The 13047-nt window shown below is 35.9% G+C and overlaps 1 protein-coding gene across 3 annotated transcripts in view; it reads left to right on the top strand.

Annotated features, from left to right (window-relative positions):
* TMEM175 (transmembrane protein 175) overlaps positions 1–13047 on the top strand; it is a 38722-nt gene that overhangs the window by 12350 nt on the left and 13325 nt on the right. For all 3 annotated transcript variants that reach the window (XM_051966108.1, XM_051966109.1, XM_051966110.1), the window contains 4 exons: positions 2095–2146; positions 3924–3959; positions 6119–6202; positions 11092–11256. In XM_051966108.1, coding sequence (XP_051822068.1) covers positions 2095–2146; positions 3924–3959; positions 6119–6202; positions 11092–11256 — 337 coding nt within the window. The remainder of the gene's footprint in view (positions 1–2094; positions 2147–3923; positions 3960–6118; positions 6203–11091; positions 11257–13047) is intronic.

The raw sequence follows: 13047 nt of genomic DNA, 5'->3' as shown, positions 1-13047 counted from the left end.
AAGCTTATAAATAGGATTTAAGCATGTTGACTTCCTTCTTAACTATGTTCTTAAAGGAATGCTTTGGGCCTATATTTTTAATAAAGACACCTCTGAAAGGATAATGGAATTTCAATATGAAAATAGGACTCTACTTCAGAAAGCATCCGATTTTTATGCATTTTCTAAGATTTCTGTAATGATCTAAAAATGTCATTTATAATGTGAACCACAACATAGCATTTACACTCTTTCTGTTGTTTGCTTACATTCTTGTTTTTATTCCCAGGTTATTTTTACAACTTCTTTCTAAATCTGATTTTTCTTGTGTAACAAGATAACTGTATAAATACGCACACATATATTGTATTTAACATATACTTTAACATATTTAACATGTATGGGACTACCTGCCATCTAGGGGAAGGGGTAGAGAAGGAGGGGGAAAGTTGGAACAGGAGGTTTTGCAAGGGTCAGTGTTGAAAAATTACCCATGCATATGTTTGGTCAATAAAAAGCTATAATAATAAAAAAAATTATATATCATTTATAAATCAAAGTTTTCATCTGCAAATCTGAATTCCTTAGAATTAGAGTCAATCTCAGAGCATCTGAGCAACAGACAAAGATGAGATTCCCAGGGATTAATCTTAGCCACTCTGGCCAAATGGGCTCCAGGATTTCTATGTATGGCTTTTTTTTTACTATCTCACCCAAGGTCATGTTTCTGTGGTCAGTTACAAAGGCCAGTTTAGTTACAACTTAGTTCTGGAGACAAGAGATCAGACCCGGTTTGAGGGGCTGCTAATCTTAGGTTCCAGAGCTATCTGAGTTACGATGGCACTTTTTAGAAAATCCTAGGAGTATTATTACCTTTTAGACCAGCTTGCTTCGGATGATCCTGGGAGCCAGATCTAACAGTTTCCAGGTTGGCTCTTAGAAACAACTGCACCATCTAAATGGGCTTTGACCAGGACCCCGCTGCCTCTTCCCCCAGTTGGCTCCCCTTTATCTCTGGCTTCTCCACCATGTTTCTAGTCTTTCCCTAGCTTGCCTTTCACCTCTTAGAACCCCATTCTTTTCCCACTTTCCTCACCCTCTCAGTCTCTCTGCTCCCCTTCATACGCCAATGAGATTCCTCTTCCTCCTTCCCTTCCCTACATTGCTCATCCCCTCTCCAGCTTGGTTCTACAAGCCCTGGATTTTCTATCTTTTCTCCTTCAGTCTGTGTAGTATAGTGGAAAGAATGCTGGGTCAGAGGACCTGAGCTCAAATCATAATTCTTTAGCTTACTGCCTTGTATGCCTAACGGTGAGTAACTGCTCGGTACCTCAGTTTCTTCATCTGTAAAATAGGAAATTGACCTAGATCTGAGACCCTTCCAAGCCAAGATATATGGTACTGTGACCTAGCCACTGAGATGCCCACCCTACAGTCCCGGGGCTCCTTGACCTGCTGCCTTTCTCAGATGAGGAGACCCTTCAGAGCCCTGCTATAAACAATGTGGTCTGCCTCAGAGAGAGTCCTTAGGCAGGGCTGCCAGTGCCCAGAAATCTGGAGAGCAGCGCACAAGGTGCTTGGAAAGAAACCATCCTGGGGAAAAAGACCACCGGCCAGGGAACTTGACTCTAGAAATAGCTTTGAGTTTTGTTTTTGAGTTGCTACAAACTCCAGAAGTGTTGGTGTGGCAGCTCTTTCTGACTATGTCTGTCACCATTATCTGGTCTCTAGGAAGTCAAATCAGATGGCCAGGTTCTCCTTCTGGCTGCCATTGATACATTTTTTGACAAGGCATTAAACCTCTGGACTTTTATTTCCTCATCTGTAAAATGGTCATATTGACACCTATACTACCTCACAGGATTGTCAGGTTTTATTATTAGCAACAAGTAAATATCATCTCACTAATACTCTGAAAAAGACAAGATTAAAAAATACCTTAAGTGTGTTGAGAAGTTAGAGAATCAGAAGGGAGATTTTTTTTTTTAAGTTTTCTAAATAATCTCTGATATTTGTTAACAAATGTTGCTGAGTTGTTATAAAATTAAATATGAGAATACATTGTTAACTAATTTTCTTTGGTTTCATCTTTTTTTAATTGCATTTTTTTTCTAGACTATTCCAGGTGATTGGAATGATAGATGATACTTTGGCTTTGCTAAACCTGGTGAGTTTTCTTTTCCTTCTTTTTAGAAATAATTTGAGGAGCAGCTAGTTAGTGTAGTAGATAGAGCACCAGCCCTGAAGTCAGGAGGACCTGAGTTCAAATCTGGCCTTAGACAATCAATACGTTCTGGCTGTGTGACCCTGAACAAGTCACTTTAACCCCAATTGCCTCAGCAAAAAGAAAAAGAAATAATTTAAACTTAAATTTTGATTCTTACAAAAGTGAAGTTGAGATGAATAATTCCTCTCCTCATGTCCCAGGGTAATTAACCTAATTATCTTGATCCTAATCTAACATAACAGAAATTTATTTTGTTATAGAGAACTCTTTATTTCTACCTTTTTTTTAAATAACTGGCTCTGTTAGCTCCACACAAGTCAGACCATGCTGAGGAACTATCAAAAGATGAAGTTTGATGTAAGAAAGCCAAGAAGATAAATTCTATAATTGCAATTAAGTTAAGTCAGTATGAGCTGTAAATTATGTAGGTCTCTAGCATGCCAAGCTCTATAATTTCTTTTAAGTCAAACTTGAAATAAAGGGGAGATGTAGTAGAGTGATTCCCCCCAAATAAAATTTGACATTCTTTCCATGCTCTCATCTATCTCTTTTCACTTTCTACTTATCACTCCTAGGTCATACAAAATGTGTCTCATCTTTCTTCCACATTATATGCCTTCAAGTACTTTAGATAGCTATTATGTATCCCCCGGGTCTTCTCTTCTAAATGTAAAGCATCCCTTTACTTCAGTTAATTCTCACAAGACACGATTTGCCTTCCTCCTCATTGCTCTCCTTTAATTATTCTTGTGCTTCCAAAATTGTGGTGGCCCTAACTGTGCTCCACTTATAGCCCAACCAGGGCACAGGTCAGTGGAGTTATCACATCTCCGTGTCTCTTTCTCTCTCTCTCTCTCTCTCTCTCTCTTTTTCTCTCTCTTTCTCTCTCTCTCTCTCTCTCTCTTTCTCTCTCTCTCTCTCTTTCTCTCTTTCTCTCTCTTTTTCTCTCTCTTTCTCTCTCTCTCTCTCTCTCTCTCTCTCTCTCTCTCTCTCTCTCTCTCTTTTTTTTTTTTTTTTGCTGAGGCAATTGGAATTAAGTGACTTGCCCAGGGTCACACACAGCCAGGAAGTGTTAAGTGTCTGAGATCAGATTTGAATTCAGGTCCTCCTGACTTCAAGGCTGGTGTTCTAACCACTGCTCCACCTAGCTGCCCCTCCATGTTTCTCTTAATGCAAAAAATATATGAGCTTTTTATGATATGATATGATTAATTGATGGAATTAATCTTCTACTAAAACCCTATCTAGCAATACCTTCCCCATCTTCTACTTTAGGAAGTTTATTTTTTTAACTCAACTATAAGCTAACCTTTTTTTTTTTTTAATCAAACTTTCTCTTGTTAGCTCAGCATATTAACCTGTTAAGATATTTTTGGATCCTGATTCTTCTATTTAACATGGAAATATCTTTCATAATTTAATTTCATCTAAAAATAATAGGTCCTCTGTATCTTAATCCAGATGATTGATAAAATTACTGAGGGCCAAGACAGAGTTCTATGACTTTGAGAAGAAAGGAGAATTCCTTGTGTACTTTAAAAAAAATAGGATCCAAGATGGTTTTTCTCTGCCCTGCCTTCACCCCAAAACAGGCTTGTGGGGTCACTGATCTTCCATTATTCTTACATATACTATAGCTGGAAAGAGAAACACTAATGGGGATGTACCAGAATATCTCTTTGATCCAACATGGTTAATGACATGTTTTCTTTTACAGGCTTGCATGATGATTATTACTTTTTTGCCATACACGGTAAGTTAACTTCAGATGCCTCTTATACCAAACATAGATCATCAAATGTCTCCTAATTTTACTGTGCTTAATTTGACTTGCCTTTTCCCTGCTGTGGAGGCTAAGGAAAAGTAGACCCAGGCTCTGCCCTCTGGCAGTCTGAAACAAATCTCACACACCTGGGATAACTAAGTGTTAAACTATTAAACACCAACAAACTCTGGAGTTTTACATAAAGAGAAAAGTTTGGAAGGCTGGAAGATGGGGAAGAAAATGTATATTGAAGATCATTCCTCTGAAAAAGGGATTAAATGTGTTTTATTTGTCCCCAAAGTAGAAAACTAGGACTGACTAGGTTTGTATTACCAGGAGGCAGCTTTCAGCTCAGTATTACAAAGAACTTTCTCACAATTGAAACTCATCCCATTCTGGTTTGTGTTGACTCAAAAAGTAGTGAGCTCACTTATTGTAACTGTACAAACAGAGGTTAGATAAACACTTGTCAGTGATATTGTAGATTGTAGACTCTGTAGGTTAGATTAAGTGGCTTCTAAAGTCTCTTCCAATTCTAAAAATCTGTGATCTGCAACCCAATAGAGATCCCTATTACCTGCCTCACTACAATGTTAAAGCATTGTTAGATAAATAAAGATCTAAAATGAACTTTTAAGTTCTTAGGGTACCATGTAATATGTATATAAGTATGCAGGAATAATGTGGTGAATTTTTAAATGTCATATTTTGAATTATTTCAACATATAGATATTTACATGAAAAAAATTTTAAGTAATTTATTTTAAATTACCTTAGTAGCTAAGAATACAAAAATAAGTTTTACTTTTCAATTGTTAATCGTACATTCATGGATAAATCTCTAACCTGAACTAAAACTTCAAATGCCTATTGTAAAACACATCCTCATATTTCTAAACCTTCCCAAAGACTTTTTTTTCTCAATAGTATTTTCCAAATACATATAAAGATTTCAGTGTTTGTAGAGGACTGAAACTCTTGAGTTAATGCATTGAGGTCAGTTCAAGCACTTAGGGCTAATTACTGATTGGACAATACTCTATGGGCATATGCTTGGAAAATGGTCCTTCCCACTATCCCATGCTGGCTCAATGATTGGTGTATACAGAGGATTGTGGAAGGAACTAGGGGATGGAGTAAGATGAGCCAAGGTCACTTTAGCAGTAGATGAGGAAGAAGGTGGTTGTGGAGATTCTGCTTCCATCCTGTTCACTTCTATCCCTAAAAACCAAGAGTAAAGACTAAGGACTTTTGCTTATCCTGACTCTGGCTGATTCTGGAGTGTCCTGGGTGCTAGCGTAGTCATCACAGATGTTCATTTTGTAAGATTTTGTATTCCAGTTTTTTCCCTCCCTTTCTTGCCTCCCTTTTCCTCAACATGCAATCTGATACAAATTATACAAGTACAGTCCTTTTAAACATATTTCCACATTTGTCACATTGTGCAAGAAAAACAGACCAAAAGGGGAAAACAAATAAGAAAAAAAACAAGCAAACAAACACTAATAAAAAAAGGTGAAAATGCTATCTTTCAATCCACATTCAATTTCTATAGTTCTCTTTCTGGATGCTAATGGCACTTTCCATCTAAGTCAATTGGAATTATCTTTTTCCCAAAGATTTTTAAAGATGGATACTTATCAGTTTGAAATAAATCCTCCCTGGAATAAAAGGATCAGCTAGCTATATCATGGCAGGCAATCATGCTCTTGGGACCCTGAAAGCTAATGATAGTCTTTTGCTCATCTTTTTCCACCAGACTTTTTCCTTCCTCTTCCCCCCCCCCCCAATTTTGATCTCTTCTCCCTTCCCCCCTTTTTTCTTCCTTCCCATTGTCTCCTTTTACTTTCTTCTATCTCTTCCCCTCCTCTCAATTTCCTTTTCCTTCCTTCCTGCCTTTCTTCCTTTCTCAGATATATATACTTTAGGCCTGTACTAATGAACATCAGTTTTGCCCCATGCTTAGGAGTCCAAAGGCATTTCACTTTGGAAATTGATATTCTTCAATGTTCCCTTCTATTTTTGCATTTTATTGTAGAGGAATTTAAAGTTCAAGGTGGGAGAGCATTGTTAATTTCTAATTTCATAACTTTTCTTAACAAAGGGTGTCTCAGTGAAGTGCTTAACATTTGAATTTTCCTTTGTAGTTTTCCTTAATGGCTTCCTTTCCTGATGTGCCTCTGGGCATTTTCCTGTTTTGTATTTGTGTCATCGCCATTGGCCTCAGTCAGGTACAGTTAATTCAAATGACTTTTTTTTTAAGTTTTGTTGGTAATTTTCTTTTTTTTACATCTCTCTTTCCAGCTGGAAACCTCACTACCACCATCAATATAGAACCTTTCTTGTAAAAGTCAGATGTTATGCTACTGAGGGCCTAAATATTCATTGAAAGAGACCAAACAGAAGACAAAGAGAGAATGGGTGTATGGTGTAATATGCTTGTTTAAACCTAATTTTTGCCAATTTATTTTCCAATTTTCTCAGTGATTAATCAAATAATAAATCTTTCTCCAACTAGTACATATTCTCAGACTTACCAACGCTAGGATTCTTTACTCGTTTGCTACAATGTCTTGCTTATCTAGATTATTTTCCTCACCTTCTTCATCTTGCCTCCACTTTTGTTTCTAACTTCTTAACAATCAGACCTGACATAAAGTTGAACCAACAGCTTCAGGAAGTAGTGAGTTCCATGCTCCTAATCGTTAGTAGAGAGCAGATGAGCCATGTGTCAGTGACATTGTGGAGGAGATTCTTGCTTTTAGAATGAGATGGACAAGGTCCTATCTAAAATTACTTTAAGCTCTGAGATTCTAGAATTCTATGCCTAGCAAACAGGACTATATTATTGCTGCATTATCTTTAGCTTGTATGCATTATCCCTCAGTCCACTAAAGGAAGATAATTCCAATATGGTGTTAGTTATTAAAGCAAAAGATAACAAATGAATACCTGGGGCCTAGATAAATTCAGGGTGGAACCAAGAAAGGGTCCCTGAGATTCAGGGTCCCAATAAGGGTATACCTGGCATGATTTCCACATATCAGTAACTCCCAAAACCTCATTTGGTAAAGTAGGGAAGATTAAAATTAAATTAGAGCAGCTAGGTGGTACAGTGGATAGAGCACCAGCACTGAAGTCAGGGGAACCTAAATTCAAATAGGGTCTCAGACACTTCACATTTACTGGCTGTGTGATCCTGAGCAAGTCATTTAATCCCAATTGCCAAACATAAATAAATGAATAAATTAGAGATCAGATAAAAATAAATATTATTTTTAATACAAAAAGATAAGGACCCCCTCACTATCTATTTACTCATAAAAAGTTATTTTACACAAAAGAAAAACGTTAGTAACAAAAAATTTTCAATTCTTATCCACTTGCAATAAATATCAAGAAAACATAAAAACCCACTTATAATAACAAAAAAATTTTAAAAACTGGCATATTTACCCACATAGAAAAGGAACATTTACACACATAGGGAAAGGAAATGACAATCCCATAGGTAATATTTCTCTGTCTATACTTGAAAGTGGGTTAAACCTCGGGGAAATATATGAATTAAAGTTTAAAAACAGAAATATAAAATGTTTTATTTATTAGTTTGACTAATTGAAATAGTTATAGAAGACTAAGATAGATTTTGCTACCTCAGGGCAACAATAACAAGAATAAAATAATGGAAAGCAAAGTTATTATTTGTAAAAAATAAATGTGAGTCCATTATTAAAATAGTTACAGAACTGATTAATAAACAAGATGAATAAATATATTGTTCACAGAAAATATTTGTGCAAAAAATTATATTAACAAAAAAGGAACAAAATGGTCAAAGGAAAGTTTCAAAAATTAAGAGCAGAAATAAATTAGAAAATGAAAGAATATTTGAATTGATAAATAATAAACTAGAAAATTTAAAGAAAATAGATGATTTTTAAAATATGTATAAATTTGCCATACTGTTTGACAAGAAATATTCTTAATAAAAGCTAATGTTAATTCATGATTTTAAAGAGTAGTTATAAAGGAATCTTTCTTCAACTGAATCAAGAGTATCGACCTTAAATCAACACAATGCAGTATACATTAGAGAAACATTCACAATTAAATACAGGTATGGTCTAAGGGTGGCCACTTTTACTAGTATTGTAATAAGATGGGATAGGGAGAGGGAATATTAATAACATTAAAAAGAAGAGGTAAAAATATCATTTTTACTGAGAGTTTATCTAGAATATTCAACTATCTCAACCTGTAAATTAATGGAGACAATAAATGAATTCTACAAAATTAGAGAGTACAAAATCAACACAACAAAAGTTTTCAGTTTTTATCTACTAGCAATAAAGATCAAGAAAACAAAACCTACTTCGGAAAAATGTCAAATATTGGGATATTTACCCACACAGAAATAAATGCATAAGCCTCCTTGTCTAAAGACAATTATTAAATCATGATGACCGGAATAAAAGGTGACCTAAATAATTGCAGATTGTTAGTATTTGTGAATAAACTGGATTAATTTAGTGAAAGTGACAATACTACCAAAATTACCTTCTTTATTTGAGAAGAGATCCCAAGACATCTGATTGTCTCCTACTTTAATTATTCTTATTAAGTACACTCTAATTCAATTGTTTTTATGTGATGTTGGATTAGGCTACTTGTCATTTGGGATGCTACTCACTGTGGGTAGCCTGCATTGGCTTGTGTACTGCCTTCTTTAAACTTATAGGAAGGTAAGCTATGTATATTTACCAAGTAAGAAAGTGTAATATTTAATTTGTCCACCAAGTGGCACTAAAACCATCAGTAAAGTGATTTTTACCATAGCCTATGACACAAAAAGAAAAGCTTTCCAGCATCAAATGGCCTGATGGTCACAAAGCCACCCTGGTCAGATTCTAAATATGATTAGGGGATGATGAAATGTGGTCCAAATTATTGGAAGTTTATAGAAAAATATCTGGCTCACTATTTCCATATTCTCTCTACATCTAGAATTTTACCTTCTTGGTCAGTAACCCTCTATATTTATAATCAGTAAACTTTCTCTAGCCAAGCAGTATATTTAACATAGCAAAGATGCAAGACAGAGGTCTTCAGTGTTGCTATGTGAATATTCCAACCTATCTGTAGCCAGAGCCCCTCATATGCAGAGAACATGGGAGAGGGATGAGGACAACGGTTATTAATGTCTAGAATCCAATTCCAAGTTTCAGATCAGAACAGCAAAAATCACCAAAAAAAAAACCAGGAATACCAGAAGACAGATCCATTTCCCAGACTTCTCTAGCTAGTAACATTTTTAGAAGCTGCCTGTTTGGGCCCTGACCCAGATTTTGCTTCTCTGTAGTAGTTCCCATTCCCTTCTGAGACTGATGTGTCCTTGCACACAAGCCCCTGAGGCTGCCATTTTGGCCTCAGTCCTCATGCTAATATTCCAAGGTCAGACCATATGGCTGCCAGTTGTATGTTCTCCCAACTCCCAGAAGCTCTCAGTCTCAAAGTCATGACAAAGTGTAAAAGGAGCAAAAGGCATACCTGTGTCTCAGATAGTGTTTGTCCTGTGTTGAGTACGTGTTGGCCACATCCTGGTATTTTCCTAATGAGAGAAGAGTATAATGATCATTAGAAGCTCCATATTATTTCTCCTCTTCTTCACTCTACCCCAGACTTTAGGGCAAAATATGATTTGTGGGAGATAACAGAGGAGTATGAATTCTGGCTGAAGGAACAGAAATACTGAAATTACCTTTAAATTTCAAGTCCCAGGCAAAACCTAAGTTATCCCATCCATGAAGTTGTCATAATTAAAAATCAGTGAAACTCAGTACTATTGGAGTTGGGGGTAAGGGGTTATTTAGATAGGTAAACCTATTCAATTCTTGTGGCATTGCAAACTTTGCTGCATCTCTTTTCAATAAAGAGTGGGAAAAGTAATCATGTTCTTTGAACCAATAATTCTGTTAAGAAATCACCTTGAAATCCTGGCCTTCAAGTGAAGTTGACCCTGAAAGTATTTTTTTTTTTAAAGATATCCTCTCAAAAGTTTTCTAGGCAACATTATTTCTATTTACAAGAAATTTGAAACAATTCAAATGTCCTACAGGAGAATGGTTCAATTGTTGGCACAATAATGTAATTGAACATTATAGTGCAATTAGGACTTACAAATGTAAGAAATATAAAGAATTGGGACAGGGGGCAGTTTGATAGCATGGCCCCAAAGTCGGGAGGACCCAAATTCAGACACTTAACACATCCTAGCTGTGTGACCCTGGGAAGAATTTATTTAGAATTAATGCTAAGTCTAGAGAGAGAGAGAGAAAGAGAGAGAGAGGAAGGAGAAGAGGGAGAACTGAGTATTCAGAGTAACCATACAAGAAGAAAAGTGAATGGGAATCAATAGAGGAAGAAACTGGTGGAGACTTAAATTAGTATCTAAATTAAATTAATTAAACATGACAGTTACAAGGCAAATTTAATTAGTTCTGTTGGACTATATGGCCTATTTGTATGCATGCTTGCCTATTGTCTTCTTTAGTAAACTGAGCTCCTTGAGTTTAACACAGTTACTGGCACATAGTAGGTAAATGATGTTCAATATTAAGCTTATAATAAATTCAAAAATAAAAATCCTATTTGTTTCTTAAACATTCCCATTTTCTTCAGTACTTTAAAAGATTATCAGTGTGAGTGGGCATTCCTTCCACTGCCATAGATTATAATCCAGTTTTCTGTAGTTTAGCTCAAGACTTCATGAATTGATATGGCCAAAAAAAATCTTATCATCTGGAGGCCAGCATTCTGATGATGAACCTTTCCAAACTTGGCTGGGCTGGTTTTAAAACAAAAAACATTCCATTGCTGAATAGCCTGAATTCATAGCTTTCATAACTTAGTAGTGACTACAGAACTAAAACATCAAGATCCACATCCAGGTCACCTTCCTATCAGTCACTCCAACAGTGACTTTCAGAAGACAATATTTTTCCCTAACAGCTTCATGTTCAAGGAACTAGTGCAGCCCATATTTCTTTTTCGCATTTTGTGTGTATCAGACTGTTCATGCTGGTTACCTATGCTAACACTGATTTCTTCTCCCTCATAGGCAGCAATTGTGACCTATGGGTTCCATTACCCATACTTACTGAATCGCCAGATCCAACAGTCAGACAACAAGGCCTTCTACAAGCAGCATATTTTAAATATTATACTCAGAGGACCAGCTCTGTGCTTTTTTGCTGCCATCTTCTCCTTTTTCTTTTTCCCTGTGGTAAGTTCCTTACCTTCTATTAAAATCACAGTGTAAAGGCCCCTGAGTTCTCAAAACTTTTTGCAAGTGGAGCACAAGCTCAAGCAAGTTCTACCAATATGGAAAGGTTTCAGAAATGGGCCTAGCAACAGACTATACCATCTAAAGAAGAGCTTAGGTAAGTGTAAGGAGACTTATCATTAGCTTGGCTGCAAAGGGTTGAATTCTTAAACCACAGAAACTCCCAAAGACTGCCTCCTAAGTCATAGCAACATTGCAGACTATATCACTGAGACTAACCACATCCATGAAATCAGAAGTCATTCACATTAAATCCTAATGATGCTATTCCCTTAATGATGGCTTTTCACCAGACAAGATTTGGAAATGTGTCTCTCAAAAGAAGAGATATTTAATAATATGGAAACAAAAATATAAAAAACAATAAAAAGTATAAGCATGTCTAATATAAAATGTAAACCCCCTAATAAGTGATTTGGGCTTTTTAGCTGGATTTTCCCTGAATTTATCACTTACAGAATTAGATAAAGATGTTATTCTTTCATAGAATCACTGAGTCAGTGAGTTGGAAAGGGTCTCAGTAGTCACATAATTTTACCTTTACCCAACCAAGAATCTCTTTTATGACATTCCTGACAACCAATAATCCACACAATGAAGACCTCTTGTTAAAGGGAATCCACTATTTATCAACACAGTCCATTACCCTTTTGGGTCAAATTAATTTCACTTCCACAAACATCTACGAATTGCCTTCTATGTGCAAGGTTCTGTGCTAATTACCACGGAAACAGAGATAAAAACAAAAACCCTTACCTTCAAGTAGCTTACATTTTAATGATTGTTATTTTCTTCATATTAAGCCTAAATCAGCCTCTTCATAATTTCTACCAAATTGCTCTTACAGTTCAGGCAGAACAAATAAACCTTTATAATTCATAGAGATTCCTGTTATGCTCTCCCTCTCCCACCCCAAGTTTTGTTCTCTAGGCTAAGCATCCTCATTGTTCTAACTGCTCCTGATGTGGTATGTTCTCTAGTCTTCTCCCAGTCCTAATCACACTTTTTTGGATCCATAGTAATGGAAAGTTTCAGAAAGACAAATGCAGACTTGTTGTCAGAAAAAACTTCCTATGAGTTTTATTCCAAATAGAATGGGCTGCCTCTGGGAAGTGATGGGTTTATCCTCACTTGACATCTTTAAGCAGAGATTAAATGACATTCAGCAGACATGATAGAAGTAATGATTTTTCATGCACAAGTTGAACTAGATTGTCCCAAGATCTCCTCCAGCTTAAGGATTCCATGATTCTGTGATTTCTTCTTTAAATACAATGCCCAGAACTGAGCATAGTGCTCCAGATTTGGTCAGGATACCAAAAAACCTGAAATTCCTCACTCCAATTCTAGTTCCTCTCTCAGTGGAGTCTCAAATGACACTTGATTTTTTAACCACTAAATCACGCTGTGGACATATTAATAATAATAATAATGAGCTAGCTTTTAGAGAACACTTTAAGATTGATAGAATTAGATAAAGATGTTATTCTTTCATATCACTGAGTCAGCGAGTTAACATACATTATTTTATTTGATACTAAGTTAGCAATCTGCTAAAAAATCCCAATCTTTTTCATATGAATTCTTATCTAACAATGACTCCGCTTGTCTTGTGAGGTTGATTTGATAAGTGAAGTTGATAAGAACCCATAATAAAACTTGACATGTATAACTTTTAAATTTCTTCTTATTCCATTTAGTGACATGTTGTAATATAAATGGAAATAGTCC

This window comes from Antechinus flavipes, chromosome 6, assembly GCF_016432865.1.
Source record: "Antechinus flavipes isolate AdamAnt ecotype Samford, QLD, Australia chromosome 6, AdamAnt_v2, whole genome shotgun sequence".
Classification (NCBI taxonomy): Eukaryota; Metazoa; Chordata; class Mammalia; order Dasyuromorphia; family Dasyuridae; genus Antechinus; species Antechinus flavipes.
Note: the sequence above shows the minus strand (reverse complement) of the source record. Positions and strands in the feature narration are given on the sequence as shown.